Source organism: Nicotiana sylvestris, chromosome 5 (genome assembly GCF_000393655.2).
Source record: "Nicotiana sylvestris chromosome 5, ASM39365v2, whole genome shotgun sequence".
Taxonomy (NCBI): domain Eukaryota; kingdom Viridiplantae; phylum Streptophyta; class Magnoliopsida; order Solanales; family Solanaceae; genus Nicotiana; species Nicotiana sylvestris.
Genome location: NC_091061.1, coordinates 173803400 through 173826860, shown reverse-complemented (window position 1 = coordinate 173826860; position 23461 = coordinate 173803400). Strand labels below are relative to the sequence as shown.

At 42.0% G+C, this 23461-nt stretch overlaps 1 protein-coding gene across 1 annotated transcript; it reads right to left on the bottom strand.

The window, feature by feature from the left end:
- Nucleotides 1-17266: 17266 nt before the first annotated feature.
- On the bottom strand, nt 17267-21140 carry LOC138869671 (uncharacterized). The gene is made up of 3 exons (XM_070147310.1): nt 20717-21140; nt 19557-20350; nt 17267-17881 (listed from the first exon to the last, which is right to left on the bottom strand). Exons 1-3 carry the CDS (start codon nt 21138-21140, stop codon nt 17267-17269), a joined length of 1833 nt encoding a protein of 610 aa, XP_070003411.1.
- Between the last annotated feature and the right edge of the window lie 2321 nt (nt 21141-23461).

Below are 23461 nucleotides of genomic sequence, written 5' to 3'. Positions count from 1 at the left end.
TAACTTATTAGCCGCTTTTAGTTATTTTAAGGAAGATTCAACGTTATTTAAAACACGTCTTTAAACCACGCCACATGAAATGCACTCGCGGTTCACGACACATTTTATTTAACATAGTACCTTATTTTAAATAATAAGTGGTGTAGGCAAAAAGAGTTCGGTGCCTGCATATCCCCCAGCGAAATGAGGCCACCAGATAGATTGATTGATACAAATAGACTGGGTTGATTAATCCGGAATGCACGACATGATCGTTGGAATCGGTTATATCATTCAGATAAGTCATTTTCCTTTTCTTCTCCCCAGCATTCGTTTGGAAAGACTTCTTCTTTTTCTATCTTTTGAAATCATCACTTTTCATTTCTTTTGTTTTAAGAATTTTTCCTCCAGCAGTTTGTTTTGAGAAAGATTTTTCAGAGCTTACTACCAGTTGCCAAAACGATGCAAAGCAAAATGCGAATAGGACAGGCCAAAGATAAGGCGGCAAAGTGAAAAGAAGTTTGTCGCAAGACCAAATGATGAATGGGTCTAGATTCCAAGAGGACAAAATTTCCGGGGGAAGTTGGAGAAAAACAAAAAAAACAACAGTTGAAAAGTTATGGATCAAATTCCAAGAGGATCCCCAACAGATTTGCGAGATGTAGGAACAACTCCGACAGATTATCGACCAAGTTCCGCGATGGTCGGACAACACAGAGCGGGGAAGGAAGAGAAAAGAAAAACCATCCCCAGCAGGAATATCATCCCCAGCAAATAATATCATCCCCAGCAAGTTTTGTAATAAAACGCAAAGCAGGGAAAGGAAAAAGGGAAAAACCATCCCCAGCAGGAGTGGCACGACCACTCACCACGTTTTAAACTAACAAATTTTTCTTTGATTTGAAGAAGGGAAAGGAAATGTTATTGACAGCGGGAAGACATGGCCACAAAGAAGATTATCAAACTGGGGCAGAAAATTTTCTCTCATTGCGAAAATTTTCTTGAAATCAGATACCCACTTGGGGAAGATGGAAGATAACACAAGTTTTGAAGGAAGTGGAATCCCCAGCAGTTTACGGGAGAAGGCAATACAAGTTTTAAAGAAAGCAATCTTGGAAGAAGCAAGATAACCCAAGTTTTAAGGGTAGTGGTCTTTGAATCAGTATCATCCCCACCATTGTTAAAAGAAGGAAAAGTAACTAATATTAAAGAAGAAAGATAATTCCCCAGCAGTGTTATCCCCGGCAGGATTTAGAGAAGTGAAAACACCAGTTTGAGGGAAGTAATTGCTGATGAATCCTAGACATATACCCAGCCTCCGGCTCGCCCACAGTGGTGCGCGCCGGCTCCCCAAAATACCTATCCACCTCCACAGAATACATATCCACCTCCACAAAACATATATCCACCACCAAGGGCCTACAGGAATCCCGCAGGGCCAGGTTTCCGGGGGAATCAAGCTTTCAGAAATGAAAAGGTGCAGAGACAAAGGACATTCACTGAGTTGGGATAAACCTATACTGCTTTGTTCCACAAATTAAGGCTGTTAGGTTTGTTGAGTCCTGTTGAGCCCAGATTGCCGAATCCCCTTCCCCAAAATATGGACCACTCAGCAAGCTGTGAGTATTGTTCGGGGGCTCCCGGACATGATACCGAGAAGTGTTGGAAGTTGAAACGTGTAGTGCAAGATCTTATTGAAACCAACAAGATCGAGGTTCAGACACCGGAGGCACCCAACATCAATCAGAACCCATGGCCAGCACACCACGAAACCCACATGATCGAGCTTGTGCACGAAGGAGGGGAGCTAAAGAAAACCTCACAGACGGTGATGATAATCCGTGCCAGTCCAAAAGAAAAGTCGACAGGTGTAGAAGAGGTGGTACAGTTGGAAAAGGTAGAGGTCAAGCCAGTAGTGGTGATAGGAAAGAGTTCGCCTGTTGTTGCAAAGAACCCAAAGCCGGTCAAAGTAACGGTGCGAGGGGTACCAAGCAAGCCAGCATGCATAGGGCCAGTTGTCATCAGGCTAGTAATGCAGATGCCGATAACCAGTGAGAAAGTCGTGCCATTGAGCTACAGTAAAGCAATGGTAATGTACAAAGGGAAGGAGGTTGTGGAAGAAGTATGTGAGGCCCAGGGCTTAACTCGTTCGGGAAGGTGTTTTGCTCCCGTAGAGTTAAGAAGTTCCAACCCAGTGGTGGTAAAGAAGCCAGTGACGGAGGAAGAGGTTGAGGATTTTTTGAAGAAAATGAAGGCACAATACTACTCCATTGTGGAGCGGTTAAGAAAGACCCCAGCGTAGATTTTGTTACTATCACTGCTGATCCATTCCAGCGATCATTGTCAGGCACTGATGAAAATCCTGAACGAGGCCCATGTTCCGGATAAAATCTCTGTAAATCACTTGGAGAAGATAGTGCACAAAATCTTCGAGGTAACCCGAGTAACGTTTTCTGATGATGAATTGCCAACAGAGGGTACAGAACACAACAAAGCCCTATACTTGACCGTGAAATGCGAAGACTCGGTGGTCACCCAAGTATTGATTGATAATGGATCAAGCGCCAACATCTGTACTTTGACTACTCTGAACAAGCTGAAAGTTGATCATGGCCGTATTCACAAGAACAGCGTCTGCGTCCGAGGTTTCGATGGAGATAGTACCGACACGGTGGGTGATATTATACTGGGATTGACCATTGGTCCAGTAGAATTCACCATGGAATTCCAAGTGGTAGACGTGGCAGTATCATACAATCTTCTATTGAGGCGACCCTGGATCCATGCCGCCAAAGAAGTGCCTTGTACATTGCACCAGATGGTGAAATTTGAATGGGACAAGCAGGAGATAGTGGTGCACGGGGATGACGGTACAGGCATTGTGAGTGATGTCGTTGTTCCATTCATAGAAACTGATGACGACAAAGGTCCATGGGTGTACCAGGTTTTTGACGCGGTTTCAGTGGATAGAATTTCTGAAGGCGAGGACCTTCCACTTCCCAGGATCGTAGCTGCGACCTTCATGGTAGCCTCGGAAATAACAGCAGGTTTGTACTAGGAAAAGGTTTGGGGGTTGATCTGAAAGGTATGGTCCAGCCAGTTTCTTTGCCCAAGAACCTGGACACTTTTGAGCTAGGATTCAAGCCTACGGCAGCAGATGTAAGGCGAACCCGAAAGTTGAAAAAGAAAGTTTGGGTTCTTCCCAAGCCAGTTCCACGTCTTTCCAGATCCTTTGTCAGAGCAGGTATCAGAAGGTTGTCAGTCCCCAAAATTCTCGGACCTCTGATTGGGTCAAATGGATATTAGAATCAGGGTTTTGAAAGGCTGTTCGCCGACGTCAATGTGATAAAAGCTGGAGAAGGTTCCAGTAGGGCAGATATACAGTTTGTGGGGCTTAGGTCCAATATCAAAAATTGGACAGCTACTCCTCTTCCTACCCGGAGGGAGTCTTAGTAGTAGGCTCTGGATTTTCTTTCTTGTTTTCTGGATTATTCCAGAGTTGCAATCCAGTTTTGTTTTGTTTTTGTATTCGACAAAAGCGTGAAACTCTGTTATCCCGCATTTTAATAAAGTGAAAGTTTTCTCTCTTTATTTTGTTTTAATTATGTTTTCTTCTTTTCTCTTTCTGAACAGTTCTCTTTATATTGGTTCTAATGATATGGCATGCACAACGGATCTTCAACCTTGTCTAAAAAATCAATCTGATTTCAAACTAATTGTATAAGAGGTCGATTATGAACATGAATCGGAATACGATGAGGATGAAGCCTTTGAAGAGATAAACAGAGAATTAAGCCAGTTCGAAGAGAAACCTAAGCCCAATTTGAACGACACTAAAGCTGTCAATTTAGGGGATGCAGACGATGTTAGGGAAACCAAAATAAGCATCCACATTGAGCCGAACATCAGGAAGGAACTAATCAAAGCACTCATTGAATTCAAATATGTTTTTGCATGGTCGTACGATGACATGCCGGGCTTAAGAACCGATCTAGTGGTTCACAAATTGCCCACTGACCCGGCGTGCCCTCCCGTCAAGCAGAAATTGAGGAAGTTCAAGACAGATATGAGTGTGAAGATTAAAGAAGAAGTAACCAAGCAGCTGCATGCAAAGGTTATTCGGGTCACTCGATATCCTGATTGGTTGGCTAATATGGTGCCAGTGCCGAAGAAAGATGGGAAGATCATAGTGTGTGTCGATTACCGCAATTTGAACAGGGCAAGCCCCAAGGACAACTTTCCATTACCCAACATCCATATCTTGATCAATAATTGTGTCGGATGTGAGATCTGGTCTTTTGTAGATTGCTATGCTGGGTATCATCAGATTCTGATGGATGAAGAAGATGCGGAAAAGATGACATTCATTACGCCGTGGGGGACTTATTGCTACCGGGTAATGCCTTTTGGCTTGAAGAATGTTGGGGCAACGTACATGAGAGCAATGACTACGGTGTTCCATGACATGATACACAAAGAGATTGAGGTGTACGTAGATGGTGTGATCATAAAATCTAAGAGTCAAGAAGACCACGTGGAAGACCTAAGGAAGTTTTTCCAAAGACTTTGAAGGTACGACATTAAGCTCAACCCGGCCAAATGTGCATTTGGTGTTCCATCTGGAAAGCTGTTGGGATTCATCGTCAGTCGGCGAGGCATTGAGTTGGACCCGTCAAAAATCAAATCCATACAGGAATTGCCACCGCCGAAGAACAAAACAGAAGTAATTAGTCTGTTGGGAAGGTTGAATTATATCAACAGATTCATCGCTCAACTCACGACAACTTGTGAACCCATTTTTCGGCTACTGAAGAAAGATGATGCGGATAGATAGCAGAATGTCAGGAAGCCTTCGATCAAATCAAGGGGTATCTATCAAACCCACATGTGTTGGTCCCACCTGAACCAGGAAGACCATTGATTCTCTATCTAACGGTACTGGAGAATTTATATGGTTGCGTACTGGGGCAACATGATATCACAGGAAGGAAGGAGCAAGCCATCTATTATCTCAATAAGAAGTTTACGGTCTATGAGGTTAAGTACACTCAACTTGAGAAGACGTGTTGCGCCCTAACTTGGGTGGCACAGAAGTTTAAACATTATCTGTCATCATATACTACTTATCTCATTTCACGCTTGGATCCACTGAAGTATATTTTCCAGAAGCCTATGCCCACAGGGAGGTTAGCGAAATGGAAAATATTACTCACGGAGTTCGACATCGTCTATGTGACGAGGACGGCCATGAAATCCCAAGCATTGGTCAATCACTTGGCTGAGAATCCAGTTGATGAAGAATACAAGCCATTGAGGACGTATTTTCCTGATGAAGAAGTGATGTATATAGATGAGTTGGAATTATCTGAGGAACCAGGTTGGAAGCTCTTCTTTGATGGAGCCGCAAATGCGAAAGGAGTTGGAATAGGAGCGGTACTTATTTCTGAAACAGGACATCATTATCCTGTTACGGCACAACTACGTATCTATTGTACCAATAACATGGCTGAATATGAGGCATGCATTTTGGGCTTACGGTTAGCTGCAGACATGGATGTCCCGTACGTCTTGGTCTTGGGAGACTCGGACCTCCTGGTGCATCAAATCCAGGGTAAATGGGAAACACGGGATTTGAAGTTTATACCATATAGACAATGTTTGCACGATCTGAGCAAGCAATTTCGATCAGTGGAGTTCAGACACATCCCAAGAGTTCACAATGAGGTCGCTGATGCTTTGTCCACTTTAGCATCAATGTTGCACCACCCAAACAAAATTCATGTTGACCCGTTGCATATCCAGGTTCATGATTAGCATGCTTATTGCAACATGATAGAGGAAGAAATGGATGGCGAGCCATGGTTTTATGATGTCCAAGAATACCTCAGGATGGGGATATACCCATAGCAGGCCACCAGAGATCAAAAGAGAGCCATTCGGCAATTGGCAAATGGATTTTTCCTCAGTGGAGGAGTGTTATACAAAAGAACACCAGATTTGGGATTGCTGAGATGTATAGATGTTGGTCAAGCCACGACAGTGATGACAGAGGTACATGCGGGAGTTTGTGGGCCACATATGAGCGGATATGTATTGGAAAAGAAGATTCTTCGAGCAGGGTATTATTGGCTCACTATAGAGCATGATTGTATCAATTTCATGCGAAAATTCCATTAGTGTCAGATACACGGAGATTTGATTCATTATCCGCCAACAAAATTGCATACAATGTCAGCACCATGGCCATTTGTTGCATGGGGCATGGATTTTATTGGACCGATTGAGCCGGCAGCTTCCAGCGGTCATAGGTTCATTCTGGTCACCATCGATTATTTCACCAAGTGGGTTGAGGCTAAAACTTTCAAGTCGGTAACCAAGAAGGCAGTGATGGATTTCGTTCATTCCCATATCATTTGTAGATTTGGGATCCCCAAAGTGATCATCACGGACAATGGCGCTAATATTAATAGCAGTTTGATGAAAGAAGTATGTCAATAGTTGAAAATTACACACCGTAATTCCACCCCGTATCGTCCCAAGGCGAATGGCGCAGTTGAGGCAGCCAACAAGAACATAAAGAAGATATTAAGGAAGATGGTAGAAGGGTCCAGGCAATGGCACGAAAAGTTGCCATTTGCATTGTTGGGATATCGCACTACTATCCGCACTTTAGTAGGTGCAACTCCTTATTTGTTGGTATACAGAACTGAAGCAGTGATACCGGCAGAAGTAGAAATTTGGTCCCTCCAGATTATTCCTGAGGCTGGGATTGATGATGATGAATGGGTCAAAGCCCGATTGGAGCAATTGAGCTTGATTGATGAAAAGAGATTGGCAGCAGTATGTCATGGCCAGTTGTATCAAAAGAGGATGGCAAGAGCATATAATAAGAAGGTGTGTCCCAGAAAATTTGAAGTAGGACAGCAGGTGCTGAAACGAATCTTGCCACATCAGGCCGAAGCAAAGGGCAAGTTCGCCCCGAATTGGCAAGGGCCGTTTATTGTGACCAGAGTGTTATCCAACGGCGCCTTGTGTCTGACAGATGTCGAGGGAAGATGCATCGACATGGCTATCAATTCTGATGCAGTCAAGAGATATTATGTGTAATTCCTTTGATTGCAATTGATGTTTGTCTATTTGTACTTGGCATTTATCGGAGAATGAAATGACATAGGCAATTCTTTCTTCTATCCAAACACGTTAACCTTTGCTTCCCCCTTTGAGCCTTATTTATTCTTTCATACCCCTCTCTTGGAATCACTAATGAAAATGAAAAAAAAAGGAAGAAAAAATAATAACAAAACAAAAAGAAAAGCCACAAGAAAAAGAAATACAAAGGAATCGATTGAACTACGTTCGACCTGATTCCTCAAAGAGGATACGTAGGCACCTTACGGCTCAGTCATAGTATAACAAAAATCAAAAAATCCCCCAAACAAGAAAACTGGGGCAGAAGTTACGTTTTAAATTGTGGAAAAAGGTTTGATTCCGAGAGTTGTAATATTTTACCCATTAAAGTTATTTTGAATCTTTTGATATCCTTTTCTTTTTATCCCCACACAAAAACCCATATTTGATGTCCAAAAAGACCTCCCGATCAGTATCCGAGAGATGCCGAGCAGGCAAATGAAAGCCGAGAATAACACACTGATCCCCCACTGAAAGAGGATTATGAGCCGATGGAATTGATAGCCAAAGGAATACCCAGCTGAGAAAGAGAAAATAAAATGAGAGAATCTTATGGTGAAAATCTTCACAGGCACCGTAAGGCGACGAAAGCTGAGAGAAACAAAATGAGAGAGTCTTATGGTGAAAACCTTCATAGGCACCAGAAGGTGACAAGAGTTGAGAGAAATGAGAGAGTCTTATTAGTGAAAACCCCTCGAAGGGCACTATGAGGCGACAAGATAAGATTGGCGGAAAGGATCCGTTGAGGCATAAAGCAATGCAAAAGTGTTGATTTGGCAAAAAGAGTTCGGCGCCTGCATATCCCCCAGCGAAATGAGGCCACCAGAAAGATTGATTGATACAAATAGACTGGGTTGATTAATCCGGAATGCACGACATGATCGTTGGGATCGATTATATCATTCAGATAAGTCCTTTTCCTTTTCTTCTCCCCAACATTCGTTCGGAAAGACTTCTTCTTTTTCCATCTTTTAAAATCATCACTTTTCATTTCTTTTGTTTTAAGAATTTTTCCTCCAGCAGTTTGTTTTGAGAAAGATTTTTTAGAGCTTACTACCAGTTGCCAAAAAGGTGCAAAGCAAAATGCGAATAGGACAGGCCAAAGATAAGGCGACAAAGCGAAAAGAAGTTTGTCGCAAGATCAAATGATGAATAGGTCTAGATTCCAAGAGGACCAAATTTCTAGGGGAAGTTGGAGAAAAACAGAAAAAACAACAGTTGAAAAGTTATGGATCAAATTCCAAGAGGATCCCTAGCAGATTTGCGAGATGAAGGAACAACTCTGACAGATTATCGACCAAGTTCTGCGATGGTCGGACAACACAGAGCGGGGAATGAAGAGAAAAGAAAAACCACCCCCAGCAGGAATATCATCCCCAGCAAGTTTTGAATAAAACGCAAAGCAGGGAAAGGAAAAAGGGAAAAACCATCCCCAGCAGGAGTGGCACGACCACTCACCACGTTTTAAACTAACAATTTTTTCTTTGATTTAAAGCAGGGAAAGGAAATGTTATTGACAGCGGGAAGACATGGCCACAAAGAAGATTATCAAACTGGGGCAGAAATTTTTCTCTCATTGCAAAAATTTTCTTGAAATCAGATACCCACTTGGGGAAGATGGAAGATAACACAAGTTTTGAAGGAAGTGGAATCCCCAGCAGTTTACGGGAGAAGACAAAACAAGTTTTAAAGAAAGCAATCTTGGAAGAATCAAAGATAACCCAAGTTTGTCTTTGAATCAGTATCATCCCCACCATTGTTAAAAGGAGGAAAGTAACTAGTCTTAAAGAAGGAAGATAATTCCCCAGCAGTGTTATCCCCGGCAGGTTTCAGAGAAGTGAAAACACCAGTTTAAGGGAAGTAATTGCTGATGAAGTTAGGAGCCCGCCTGTAGAATGGAGGTTGTTAAATTTTAAGTTGATGAATTCAGGAGCCCGCCTGTAGAATGGAGGTTGTTATAATTTTAAGTCGAAGAAGTCAGGAGCCCGCCTGTAGAATGGAGGTTGTTAAATTTTAAGTTGGAGTCAGGAGCCCACCTGTAGAACGGAGGTTGTTTATGTTTTAAGTTGAAGAAGTCAGGAACCCGCCTGTAGAATGGAGGTTGTTATATTTTAAGTTGATGAAGTCAGGAGCCCGCCTGTAGAACGGAGATTGTTATAATTTTAAGTCGAAGAAGTCAGGAGCCCGCTTGTAGAATGGAGGTTGTTAAATTTTAAGTTGTTGAAGTCAGGAGCCCGCCTGTAGAATGGAGGTTGTTAAATTTTAAGTTGATGAAGTCAGGAGCCCGCCTGTAGAACGGAGGTTGTTATAATTCAAGTGTTAAAGTCAGGAGCCCGCTTGGAGAACAGAGGCATACATTTCAAGTTTCAAAAGTCAGGAGCCCGCCTGAAGAACAGAGGTATTACAATTCAAGTTTTAATTTTCAAATTCTTATCAATATCTGGTAGTATGATGCTTAGCCACCAAACGAGGGCAAGAGATTTTCTTTGTTGTATCTATTTTGCGGAAGTCAGGAGCCTTCCTGGAGAACAGAGGAATACATTTCAAGTTTTGAAGTCAGGAGCCCGCCTGGAGAACAGATGAGTACAATTCAAGTGTTGAAGTCAGGAGTCCTCCTGGAGAACAGAGGCATACATTTTAAGTTTCAGAAATCAGGAGCCCGCCTGAAGAACAGAGGTATTAAAATTCAAGTTTTAATTTTCAAATTCTTATCAATATCTGGTAGTATGATGCTCAGCCACCAAACATGGGAAAGGGATTTTATTTGTTGTATCTATTTTGCTGAAGTCAGGAGCCTGCCTGGAGAACAGAGGAATACATTTCAAGTTTTGAAGTCAGGAGCCCGCCTGGAGAACAGAGGAGTACAATTCAAATGTTAAAGTCAGGAGCTCGCCTGGAGAACAGAGGTATCATAATTCAAATTGTAGTTTTCAACTTCTTATTAATATCCGATAATGTGATGCCCATCCACTATGAGGGCAAGAAAATTTCTTCGTGGTGTTTGTTTTCTTAGAAGTGAGGAGCCCGCCTGGAGAACAGAGGAATACATTTCAAATGTCGAAGTCAGGAGCCTGCCTGGATAACAGAGGGATACATTTCACGTTTTGAAGTGAGGAGCCCGCCTGAAAAATAGAGAAGTCAGGAGCCCGCCTGGAGAACAGAGGAATACCTTTTTAAGTCAAGTAGTCAATAACCCGCCGGGAGAGCGGAGGAATACAACAAAAATCAAGAGGAATACAACAAAAATCAAGAGAAATACATTCAAAATCAAGAAGTCAGGAGCTCGCCTAGAGAGCAGAGGAAGACGACAATGATCAAGATGGAGACATTTAGAGGATCAGTAATCAGGCACTAGCATAGCGAGAGGGAGATCATTTCAAGAAGTCGGTGCAAAGCGGCAACAATGGATTTCACCGGGAGAATACAAGTCAACATGGCAACAAAAGTTGCAAGATCGAGTTTGAAGGTGTAGATGGAAATCTTGTAACTCATAGTTGATAGACTTAGTTAGTTTTTTTTTTCATTTTGATGTAATAACAGGACCGCGGGTCAGAACCTCGACGGAACGGCACCTCGACTGGCTCTCCACCTCGGCATACTCGATCATCTCACTCACTTCTGAACTACACGTGACCTGATTCCTTTATAGCCAAGGATATGTAGACAGCCCAAATACAAGGGCTCGGTCACATTTCCCTTTTCTCTTAAGTTTTGGTCTCTTTAAATAAGGGTCGGGTCAAAAAACATGTCTAGCGTTCTTTGTCTGAAAACTCTTCATGTTTTCAGTCAAAGAGGGGCAGCTGTAGACATGTGATTTTTGACCTTCCCCAAAAAATTTAGATTTTTAGCACGTAAATATTTAATTTAGGCCTAATATAGCTATTTCAACTCATTTTAACTCTTTTATTTTATTTTCTTACAAGAAAAATAAAAATTACAAACAAGAATTTTAGTTTATGTACTTTTCATAAAAAACAATTTTAAAAAATAGTACCTTATTTTTATCTTTATATAATTTCGAAAACACAAAAATAGTTTATATTTAGTTTAATTAATTAGGATTAGCTTTGATATTGTGCAATATTTCTATCTTATTTTAAAATGCATTATGTAGTATTTCATATTATGAAAAAATACAAAAATATATATATTGCATCTGGATTTTGGATTTTATTTTACATTTTTAGATTAATTAAGTAAGTTGTTGTTGAAAAAATAGAAAAAGATCATAAAAAGTAGTCATGTTACATTTTACTCTTTAATTTTCAAATTTTGGCAATTTTCTTTTAATTTGATTTTTAATTAGTTGTAATAATTATTAGGGTTAATTAATTTAATTTTCTAAGATAATTTGGGGATAGAAATTAATTGAGTTTTTATTTTAAAAAAAATAAAAAAAGAGTCTTACATAACTAATTAGGAAGCTTCTATATTGGTAGGGTAAAACTAACACTAATAAAAATTACATAATAACACTAACTAGTGGATAATTAAAGAAGTTAAAAGTATAATTTGTAATGGAAGATGCACTAATTTGATGCCTATTTAGAGATTACAGAGCTGGAGAAAGAGGGGAGGGGAAGTTGAAAATATAGAGAGGAAACAAAGATGGCTTCTTCTTAACGGAGACAGGGGGTATACACTCGATATACAGTCAGTATACATTCTATATACACTAAAGATACTCTCGATATACACTGGATATATACGGACAGCCAACGAAAATAGGGTTTTCTTCCTCCTAAAAATTCTACATCTAGAGCTTAACATCCACCATGAAAGAGACATGAGAGCTCATCTTCTCCACCTGAAAAACACCCCATAAAACGCCCCAAATAGTCCTCTTCCAAAACTATTCCGGCGAGTTTTGAGGTCGTCGAAGAACGTAGTTCTGAGGTTTCCGGTTCGAGGTCTCGATTTTGCTTTCGGTTCCTGTTTGACTTTGCCGTTGTTGTTTTGTTTGAATTTGGAAGATAAGATCAGCTCCTATTTTCTAGCACTTTGATAATACTACTGTATCAGTGTTGATCTTCTCAGCTAGTTTGGTTATTGTCGATTTTGAATCCCTGTATTTGTTTGACGTAAAATATTTTATTATCTTTGGTTAGTTGGAAACGTGAGTTTAAGTTGAAGGCCTTTTGATTTATTTGAAGGTTGTTGAAGAAGTACATGATTTCCCTTTGAATTTAAAACTCATTATTTAGAAAGTAAACAACAAAAGCTATGGAAATTGTTACATAAAGTTGAAAAGTATTGCTATTTATATCATTGTGTCCTTTAGATGTGTTTTAACGCTGTGTTGTATGTAGTTGTCAAATTAGTGCCTTTATTTATTATATTAGCGGTTAACTTTAAAGATGCCTGAATGATGTGTTGTATCGTATATCTACTTGTGAAATGACCATGTTTTATATTATTAAATCCTATGAATATTCTCACGATATTTTGTCAATAAAGAATTTAATATCTTTTGATCTCTTCTATTTTGGTTTCACCTGAACCTATGTCAAACAATTTTGATATGCTTGTTTTCTGCACATATTGGAGCAAATGTTTACTTTAGCATTAATGTACCGCAGATGTATCCACAATAGTTCTCCTATTGAATATGGTTTTCCACAATATGTTTTGTTCATAATCCATAGCCCGCATATAACTAATTTTAATCCTTTAAAAATCGAGGCGTGCCATTAGTTGAATTTTCCATGGCCCTCGCAAATTTGAAAGTGTGTAGTTGTTTTAGGCGCGTTATTTTAATAATTTATCTTCCTAAACTCGGGTGCGCATTTATGTGACCCAAATCTAAATCTCAACAATGTTGGATAAAATATGTCACGGACCGCGGGTGCACTTATGTGATGGGGTTCAAGACGTGTTTTAGATGACGTTGATTTTTTCTTAAAAATTAAATAAAGAAAAGCGGTTTAAGTTAAAATTTGCATATAGGTTTAAACATGTACTAAAATCAGATAATAGGCCAATTATAACAGTTGAGCGACCGTGCTAGAATCACAGAACTCGGGAATGTCTAACACCTTCTCCCGGGTTAACAGAATTCCTTACCTGGATATCTGTGTTCGCAGACTGTAATACAGAGTCAATCTTTCCCTCGATTCGGGATTTGAACCGGTAAATTGGGACACCATTAATTATCCCAAGTGGCGACTCTGAATTTTAATTAAAATAATCTCGTTTCGATTGTCACTTAAATTGGAAAAAACTCCCTTTATTATACCCTCCCTGGGGTGTAGGTGAAAAAGGAGGTGTAACAGCTTATCGGCGATATTCTAGAACAGACCTTATTTGTGTCGCCACTTATTATAAAATATCAATAAAGGAGGTGAACGGACCTTATTATTTAACATAGTACCTTATTTTAAATCTTGAGCTAATTTGTGGAATACAGAAGCTTCACCCGGCTTAGCAACTTATCCTAACCTCGTTCTAAAAAATGAGATTGACTCTAAACAGAAAAGAAGTCACACGAAGTGCACCCTTCTTCATGATTTAGAAGACTCAGAGAGAAGATGGGTTTCGTAATATTTTATATACAATTCACAGAATAACAAAGCGGTAAAAGCAACATTTAGCACATTAGATGAAAAAAATGTAATAAAATCAGATAATAAATAAAGCCAACATAACACAATCTACAATGAATTGGATAAATGAGAAGATAGTAGCATGAATGATACAATAAAAGATATATGTGTACGTTGCACCCTTTCAACTCCTAGATAAAATTATATACTACTTTACAGCTTTTCACTTCCTCCTATTTAAAATTATTTCATCTTCTCCCTTTCTGTCACGACCCTAATTCACCAATCGTGAATACGTCATGATGGCACCTAGTCACAACGACTAGGTAAGCCTAACAGTGCGAAAGTAACAACTAATACGAAAATATTAAATCAAAAGTTAAATAACTTAAGGAAGTATACAACTTGCCACTTGGCACATACACTTCGACACAACAAATCCTGAAACAGAAACCCAAAACCCGGAATCTCACAGAAACCACAGGCTAATAGAAATGTAATACACTGCTCTAACTCCGGAATGTCTACACAACTGAAAGAAAGGAAAATCAAATACTAAAGCTGGAATGAGATAGAGACTCCTGGTCTGCGGACGTGGCAGATATACCTCAAAGTCTTTGGTAGATGTCTCCTGGATCACTGATTATGCGCCTGACCGGAGGTACCTGGATCTGCACATGAAAAACATGCGCAGAAGAGGCGTGAGTATACCACAGCGGTACTCAGTAAGTGCCAAGTCTAACCTCGGTTGGGCAGTGACGAGGAAGGTCAGGGCCCTACTGAGATAAAACATAATAATCAATATGATAATGAGAAGACAATATGAGTATAACCACAGCGAGAATCTAACAAGATAATAAGTAAAAACAATAACAGAGAACAACACAATCAATGAATAGAGGTACAAACCACAACCGGTAAATTATCATCGAGGATCTCCTGGTATCCCGAGGATCTCTTGGTATCCTCAATAATAATTCGGGGATCTCTTGGTATCCTCAATAAAATTCTGGGATCTCTTGGTATCCTCAATAAATAATTCGGGGATCTCTTAGTATCCCGAGGATCTCCTGATATCCTCCATATATAATCATTTCTGTGCCAGGGATCTCTTGGTATCCCGCACTCTCAGTCTTAGAACATAACATGTGCAGGGGAAACTTCCGAGATGTCGTCCCGTAGTCCCAAATTGTAAACACACCACAACAATTCAAATATTGCATAATGATAAGTGTGAACAATTAATAAAATTTCTAGTCTAGCTTGCTTCACGGAGCGCAAATAATACAATTTAGACAAGTAAGCAAGTAAGTCCACTAAACATGCTTTTCTATACTAGCACAGGCTATAATAGCAAGTAGGATAAAGCAAATACGAAAGAAACTCCGTTCAAGTATTTTAAGTAAAATTCGGGTTTTCAACAATTAGCTCAAGTACGCGCTCGTCACCTCACGTACAAAGCATTCAATTACCAAATTTCATATCTTAAGGGACAAAGTCCCCCACACAAGGTTAGATATGCCACTTACCTCGAACAAGTGCAAGTCAACCTGAAACCACACAATTGCCACGAGTATCCGACTCCAAATGACTCAAATATATTCAATTAAATTGCATATTGTAAATAATAATTCAAGTAATTAATTCTACAATTAAATTCTAAGATAATACGCGAAATTATGTAAAATGACCAAAATGCCCCTCGGGCCCCACGTCTTGGAACCGGGTAAAATTATATTTCTAGAAACCTCGTACTCTCACGAGTCTAACCATACCAAAATTTTACAATTCTCATATCATTTCGACCCTCAAATCAGTAATTCTATCCAAGAGGGTTTTCTACACTTTTCCAATAAAATGCTCAGATTAAACGCCAAAACTTGTAATAGATTCGAGTTATACAACCAAAATTGAGTTAAGAATACTTATCCCATTGTTCTATAAGAAAATCTTTCCAAAAATCGCCCTATCCGAGCCCCAAATTGCTAAAAATTGAAAATGGGAACGAAGTCCCATTTTCAGAACTTAACATTCTGCCCAGGCCCGTTCTTCATCGCGTTCGTGGCCTAGGCGTCGCATTCGCGAAGGCCAATTTACCCAGACCCTTTGCATTCGCGTTCCAGGCTTCGTGTTCGCGAAGGCCAACTTCCAGACCCTTCGCGTTCGCGTAGGCCAAATGGCCCAGGCCTAGTTTTCTTTCTACGCGTTCGCGGTTGCCCTCCCGCTTTCGCGTAGCACCTCTTCCTGCTCCTACGCGTTCGCGTCTCCCCCTTCACGTTCACGAAGACCAACATCACAGCCCCTCATTTTTCCTCTTCGCGTTCGCGAGACAACCCTCGCGTTCGCGAAGAAGGAAACCAGATACCAGAAACAGCAGTTCAAAATTTTCCAAAAATGACCCGTTGGGCATCCGAAACACACCCGAGGCCCCCGGGACCTCAACCAAAAGTACCAACATACCCTAAAACATTATTCAAACTTGTTCCAATTATCAAAACACCTCGACTAACACTACAATCATTGAATTACATCAAATTCAAGCCTAAGTTCTTTTAAAACTCCCAAAACACACATTCGATCAAAAACCCAACCAAAACTTGTCCGAATGACTTGAAATTTTGCACACATATCCTAAATCACCTAATGAAGCTACAACAACTTCCGGAATTTTGTTCTGGCCCTTGGATCAAAATTTCACCTATCAACTGGAAATTGCCAAAATACTAACTTTCGGCATCTCTAGCCTAAATGAGCTACGGACTTCCAAAATACATTCCGAACACGCTCCCAACCCAGAAATCACCTAACGGAGCTAACGGAACAATAGGATTTCCATTCCGAGGTCGTCTTCACATTGTTCCAACTACAGACCATTTTTCAACACTTAAGCTCTCATTTAGGGACTAAGTGTCCCAAAAACACTCTGAATCTTAACAGCGAACGTCCCGGCAAACCAAAATAGCAGAAATGAACTTAGAGGAAGTAGTTAATAGGGGAACAGGGAATAAAATCTAAAAATGACCGGCCGGGTCGTTTCATCCTCCCACACTTAAACATGCGTTCGTCCTCGAACGAGCATAAAGAACATACCTGAAGTAGTGAAAAAGTTAAGGGTATTGGCTGCGCATATCCCGCTCGGTCTCCCAAGTCACCTCCTCGACCGGCTGACCCCGCCATTGAACCTTTACTAAAGTTATATCCTTTGACCTGAGCTTTCGGACCTGCCTATCCAATATTGCCACTAGCTCCTCAACATAGGACAAATCCTTGTCCAACTGAACTGAGCTGAAATCCAACACGTGCGATGAGTCCCCGTGATATCTCCGGAGCATCGAGACATGAAATACCGGATGAACTCCTGCCAAGCTGGGAGGTAGGGCAAGCTCATAAGCAACTTCTCCAACACACTTCAATATCTCAAAAGGACCAATAAACCTCGGACTCAACTTCACTTTCTTCCCAAATCTCATAACGCCTTTCATAAGCGAGACCCGAAGCAGGACTCGGTCACCAACCATAAAGGAAACATCACGAACCTTCCGGTCCGCATAACTCTTCTATCTGGACTGGACTGTACGGAGTCGATCCTGGATCACCTTGACCTTTTCCAACGCATCCTGAACCAAATATATACCCAATAGTCTTGCCTCACCCGGCTCAAACCAACCCACCGGAGATTTGCACATTCTACCATATAAAGTCTCATACAGGGCCATCTGAATGTTGGATTGATAACTATTATTGTAAGCAAATTCCGCCAATGGCAAGAACTGATCCCAAGACCCTCTAAGCTCAATTACGCACGCACGGAGAATATCCTTAAGAATCTGAATGGTGTGCTCGGATTGTCCGTCCGTTTGGGGGTGAAATGTTGTACTCATAGTCACCCGAGTACCCAACTCCTGCTGAACGGCTCTCCAGAACTGTGATGTAAACTGAGTACCCCTATCCGAGATGATAGTAACTGGAATACCGTGCAGATGGACAATCTCTCTGATGTAAATCCCCGCTAACCGCTCCGCTGAGTAAGTAGTACACACCGGTATGAAATGAGCGGACTTGGTCAGCCGATCCACAATAACCCAAATCGAATCAAATTTCTTTGCAGTCAGAGGGAGACCAACTACAAAATCCATGGTGATCTTCTCCCATTTCCACTCTGGAATCTCAATCTGCTAAAGTAACCCACCTGGTCTCTGGTGCTCAGCCTTTACCTGATGACAGTTGAGGCATCTAACTACAAATCCTGCTATGTCCTTCTTCATCCGCCTCCACCAGTAGTGTTGTCTCAAATCCTGATACATATTCGCGGCACCCGGATGGATGGAATACCGCGAACTATGAGCCTCTGCCAATATCAACTCCCGAATATCATCAACATTGGGTAAACAGACCCGGCCCTGCATCCTCAATACCTCATCCTCACTGATAGTCACATCTCTAGCATCACCATGCTCGACTCTGTCCTTGAGGACAAGTAAATGGGGGTCATCATACTGCCGTTACCGGATATGATCAAATAATGAAGACCGAGAAACCACGTAAGCTAGAACCCGACTAGGTTCCGAAAGGTCCAATCTCACAAACTAACTAGCTAAGGCCTGAATATCCATCGCCATTGGCCTCTCAGATACTGGTAGATATGCCAAACTCCCCAAACTCTCTGCTCGGCGACTCAAGGCGTCGGCCACCACATTGGCCTTGCCCGGGTGATATAGAATAGTGATGTCATAATCTTTCAATAACTCCAACCACCTTCTCTTACGTAAATTTAGATACTTCTGCTTGAACAAGTGTTGTAAACTCCGATGATCCGTATAATTCTCACAAGGCACGCCATACAAATAGTGACGCCAGATCTTCAAGGCATGAACAATAGCAGCTAACTCACGATCATGGACAGGATAATTCTTCTCATGTACCTTCAACTATCTGGACGCGTAGGCTATTACCCTACAGTGTTGCATCAATACCGCTCCAAGACCAATCCTCGAGGCATCACAATAAACCGTATAAGAACCCGAACCTATAGACAATATAAGAACTGGGGTTGTAGTCAAAGCTGTCTTGAGCTTCTGAAAGCTCACCCCACACTCATCTATCCACTGAGATGGAGCACCCTTTTAGGTCAGTCTAGTCATAGGTGCTGCAATCGAAGAAAACCCCTCAACAAATCGACGGTAATAACCCACCAAGCTGAGGAAACTGCGAATCGTTGTAGCTGAAGAGGGTCTAGGCCAACTCTGCACTGCCTCTATCTTCTTTGGATCCACCGGAATACCCTCGCTCGACACCGCGTGACCCAAGAAAGCCACAGAATCTAACCAAAACTCACATTTTGAAAACTTTGCATACAATTTCTTCTCTCTTAGGGTCTGAAGTACTGTCCTCAGGTGCTGCTCATGATCTTACCGACTTCGGGAGTATACTAGAATATCATCTATGAAAACAACCACGAACGAATCAAGATATGGCTTGAACACACTATGCATCAAATGCATAAAGGCTACTGGGGCATTGGTCAACCCAAATGACATAACAAGGAACTCGTAATGACCATACCGAGTCCTGAAAGCAGTCTTCGGGATGTCTGGCTCCCGAATCTTTAACTAATGGTAACTTGAACGCAAATCAATTTTTGAAAACACCTGTGTGCCCTGATGTTTGGCTGTTATTTTATTATGCATTTTTATGGTACTAATATATAGTCTCCTATTATTTTTTTTTAGCCGAGGGTCTCCTGGAAACAACCTCTCTACCCTTCGGGGTAGGGGTAAGGTCTGCGTACATATTACCCTCCCCAGACCCCACTTGTGGGATTATATTGGGTCGTTGTTGTTGTTGTACCTGTGTGCCCTGAAGCTGGTCAAATAGATCATCAATACGAGGCAAAGGATAACAGTTCTTCATTGTAGCTTTATTCAACTGGCGGTAATCAATACACATACGCATAGAACCATCATTTTTCTTCACAAACAAGACATGAGCACCCCATGGTGAAACACTGGGGCGAATAAAACTCTTATCAAGCAATTCCTGTAACTGATCCTTCAACTCCTTTAACTCAGGAGGAGCCATACGGTAAGGAGGAATGGATATGGGCTGAGTGCCTGGCAACAAATCAATACCAAAATCAATGTCCCGATCGGGCGGCATGCCCGGAAGATCAGCTGGAAATACATCGGGATAATCTCGTACCACTGGGACTGAATCAATAGAAGGGGTATCAACACTGACATCCCTCATATAAGCTAAGTAAGCAGCACACCCCTTCTCAACTATACGTTGAGCTTTAAGAAAGGAGATAACTCTACTGGGAGTGTGATCTAAAGTACTACTCCACTCAACGTGCGGAATACTTGGCATAGCCAGCGTCTCGGTCTTAGCGTGACAATCAAGAATAGCATAATAGGGCGACAACCAAACCATGCCCAAGATAATATCGAAATCCACCATGTCGAGTAATAATAAGTCTGCTTTGGTCTCAAAACCACGAATAATAACCACACATGACCGATAAACGCGGTCCATAACAAGAGAATCTCCCACAGTAGTAGAAACACAAACAGGAGAACTCAGGAAATCTCGGGCTACGCCCAAATATGGAGCAAAGTAAGAAGATAGATACGAGTATGTGGAGCCTGGATCGAATAGAACCGATGCATCTCAGTGACAAACCAGTATAATACCTGTGATGACAGAATCAGAGGCAACAACCTCGATACGAGCAGGAATAGCATAATATCTGGCCTAGCCTCTCCCTCGAGGGTGACCTCTACCTCCCCGACCTCCACCCCTAGCTGGCTGGGTAGGTGGGGTGGCAGCTGGAGCTGGAACAATTGCCTGAGAATCCTACTAAGCATGCTGCGGTTGAGAATGCTGTAGAGGTGCACTCCTCCCAAGTCTAGGGCAATCCCTTACCAAATGGCAGGTGTCCCTGTACTCAAAACAAGCTCTAGGAGGGCTCGGTAGATGTGACTGACTGGGACCGGGTCTGCTGGACTGACCTCTGAAAGCACCCCGCGCAGGAGGCGCGCTAGAAACCGGAGGTGCATAGTAAGGCTCCTGAGATCTGGGAAGAGCTGGAGTACTGCTGGATGAAGGAAGAGCTGAATGAACTAGGCGACCCATATAGCCCCTACCATGACGCCCTGCTGCTGGGGTACGGGTACTAGAGAAGTCACCCGACTTTCGAGTCCTCTTGGACTCTCTCTCCGCCCGATCTCTGGCGTGCAAACCCTTGAACCTACTAGCAATGCTCACTACCTGCTGATAAGGAATATCCACCTCCAAATCTCGAGCCAAGCTAGATCTGATGGATGGAATAAGACCCTCAATAAATCGATGAACCCTCTCGCGGACAGTAGCAACCAAGGTCGGCGCATGTCTGACCAACCTAGTATAACGGATGGCATACTCTAAAACGGTCATAGTACCCTGGCGCAAATGCTCAAACTCTTCGCTTCATGCGTCCCTGAGGCTTTGGGGAACAAATTCCCTCTGAAACATATCTGAAAACCGTGCCCAGGTCAGAGAGGCAGCCTCGTCCGGACTATCTAACTCAAATGTGCGCCACCAGTCATAAGCGGCTCCCCGAAGCTGGAAATCTGCGAAAGAAACCCCACTCGAGGCAGTAATACCCATAGTGCAAAAAATATGGTAACAATCCTCCAGAAATCCCAAGGCATCATCTGTAGCTAATCCGCTGAAAACCGGAGGGTCATACTTCTTGAACCTCTCCAGTCTCCACTGCTCATCCTCAGAAGTAGGTGTCTCATCCTCGGGCTGAACTGGTGCCGCAGGCTGGACATGGATGGTATCTGGGACCTGCTCAACCTGCACTCGCTGCTCATGAGTGTGGGTGACGGGAGTCTGTGCTCCTCCCCCGGCCCGGGATGTGGTTGCAGGAAGGGAAAGCAACCCTGCCTGTGACAGCGTAGTGTACATGCTCATAAACTATACCAATGCCTCCTGAACAGCTGAAGTAGTGGTGGTTGTGGGCGTGTCATGTGTTCGAGCTCCAACTGGATCTGCTGGCGGTACCTTAGCGGTAACTCGCGCAAGTGCTCTAGCTGCACCACATGTGCGTCCACGGCCTTTGCCCCAGCCTCTGCCTCTAGCGGATGCAGGAGGGGTGCAGGTGCCTGATCGTCCTAAGTAGCGCGTGTCCTCACCATCTATGAGAGAATAGAAAGACAGAAGTTTAGAATAGGTGTCCAAAATACCGCACGACAAGGAAATCAAATGAAGTGAAGATTTTCCTAAACAGTTATGTAGCCCCTCGTAGATAAGTACAGGCATCTCCGCACCGATCAGCGAGACTCTAATAAACCGGCATGTGTTCCATAAATCCTACGAACCTATAGCTCTGATACCAACTTGTCACAACCCTAATTCACCAATCATGAACATGTCATGACAGCACCTAGTCACGACAACTAGGTAAGCCTAACAGTGCGGAAGTAACAACTAATACGAAAATATTAAATCAAAAGTTAAATAACTTAAGGAAGTATACAACTTGCCACTTGGCACATACACTTCGACACAACAAATTCTGAAACAGAAACCCAAAACCCGGAATCTCACAGAAACCACAGGCTAATAGAAATGTAATACACTGCTCTAACTCCGGAATGTCTACACAACCGAAAGAAAGGAAAATCAAATATAAAACTGGAATGAGATAGAGACTCCTGGTCTGCGGACGTGGCAGATATACCTCAAAGTCTTTGGTATATGTCTCCTAGATCACTGATGGTGCGCCTGACCGGAGGTACCTGGATCTGCACATGAAAAACATGCGCAGAAGAGGCGTGAGTATACCACAGGGGTACTGAGTAAGTGCCAAGCCTAACCTCGGTTGGGTAGTGATGAGGAAGGTCAGGGTCCTACTGAGATAAAACATAATAATCAATATGATAATGAGAAGACAATATGAGTATAACCACAACGAGAATCTAATAAGATAATAAGTAAAAACAGTAATAGAGAACAACACAATCAATGAATAGAGGTACAAACCACAACCGGTTAATTATCACCGGGGATCTCCTAGTATCCCGAGGATATCTTGGTATCCTCAATAATAATTCGGGGATCTCTTGGTATCCCGAGGATCTCTTGGTATCCTCAATAAAAATTCTGGGATCTCTTGGTATCCTCAATAAATAATTCGGGGATCTCTTAGTATCCCGATGATCTCCTGGTATCCTCTATATATAATCATTTATGTGCCAGGGATCTCTTGGTATCCCGCACTCTCAGTCTTAGAACATAACTCGTGCAGGGAAAACTTCTGGGATGTCGTCCCGTAGTTCCAAATTGTAAACACACCACAACAATTCAAATATTGCATAATGCTAAGTGCGAACAATTAATAAGATTTCTAGTCTAGCATGCTTCACGGAGCGCAAATAATACAGTTTAGACAAGTAAGCAAGTAAGTCCACTAAATATGCTTTTCTATACTAGCACAGGCTATAATAGCAAGTAGGATAAAGCAAATATGAAAGAAACTCAGTTCAAGTATTTTAAGTAAAATTTGAATTTTCAACAATTAGCTCAAGTACGCGCTCGTCACCTCACGTACAAGGCATTCAATTACCAAATTTCATATCTTAAGGGACAAAGTCCCCCACACAAGGTTAGACAAGCCACTTACCTCGAACAAGTGCAAGTCAACCTGAAACCACGCTCTTGCCATGAGTATCCGACTCCAAATGGCTCAAATCTATTCAATTAAATTGCAT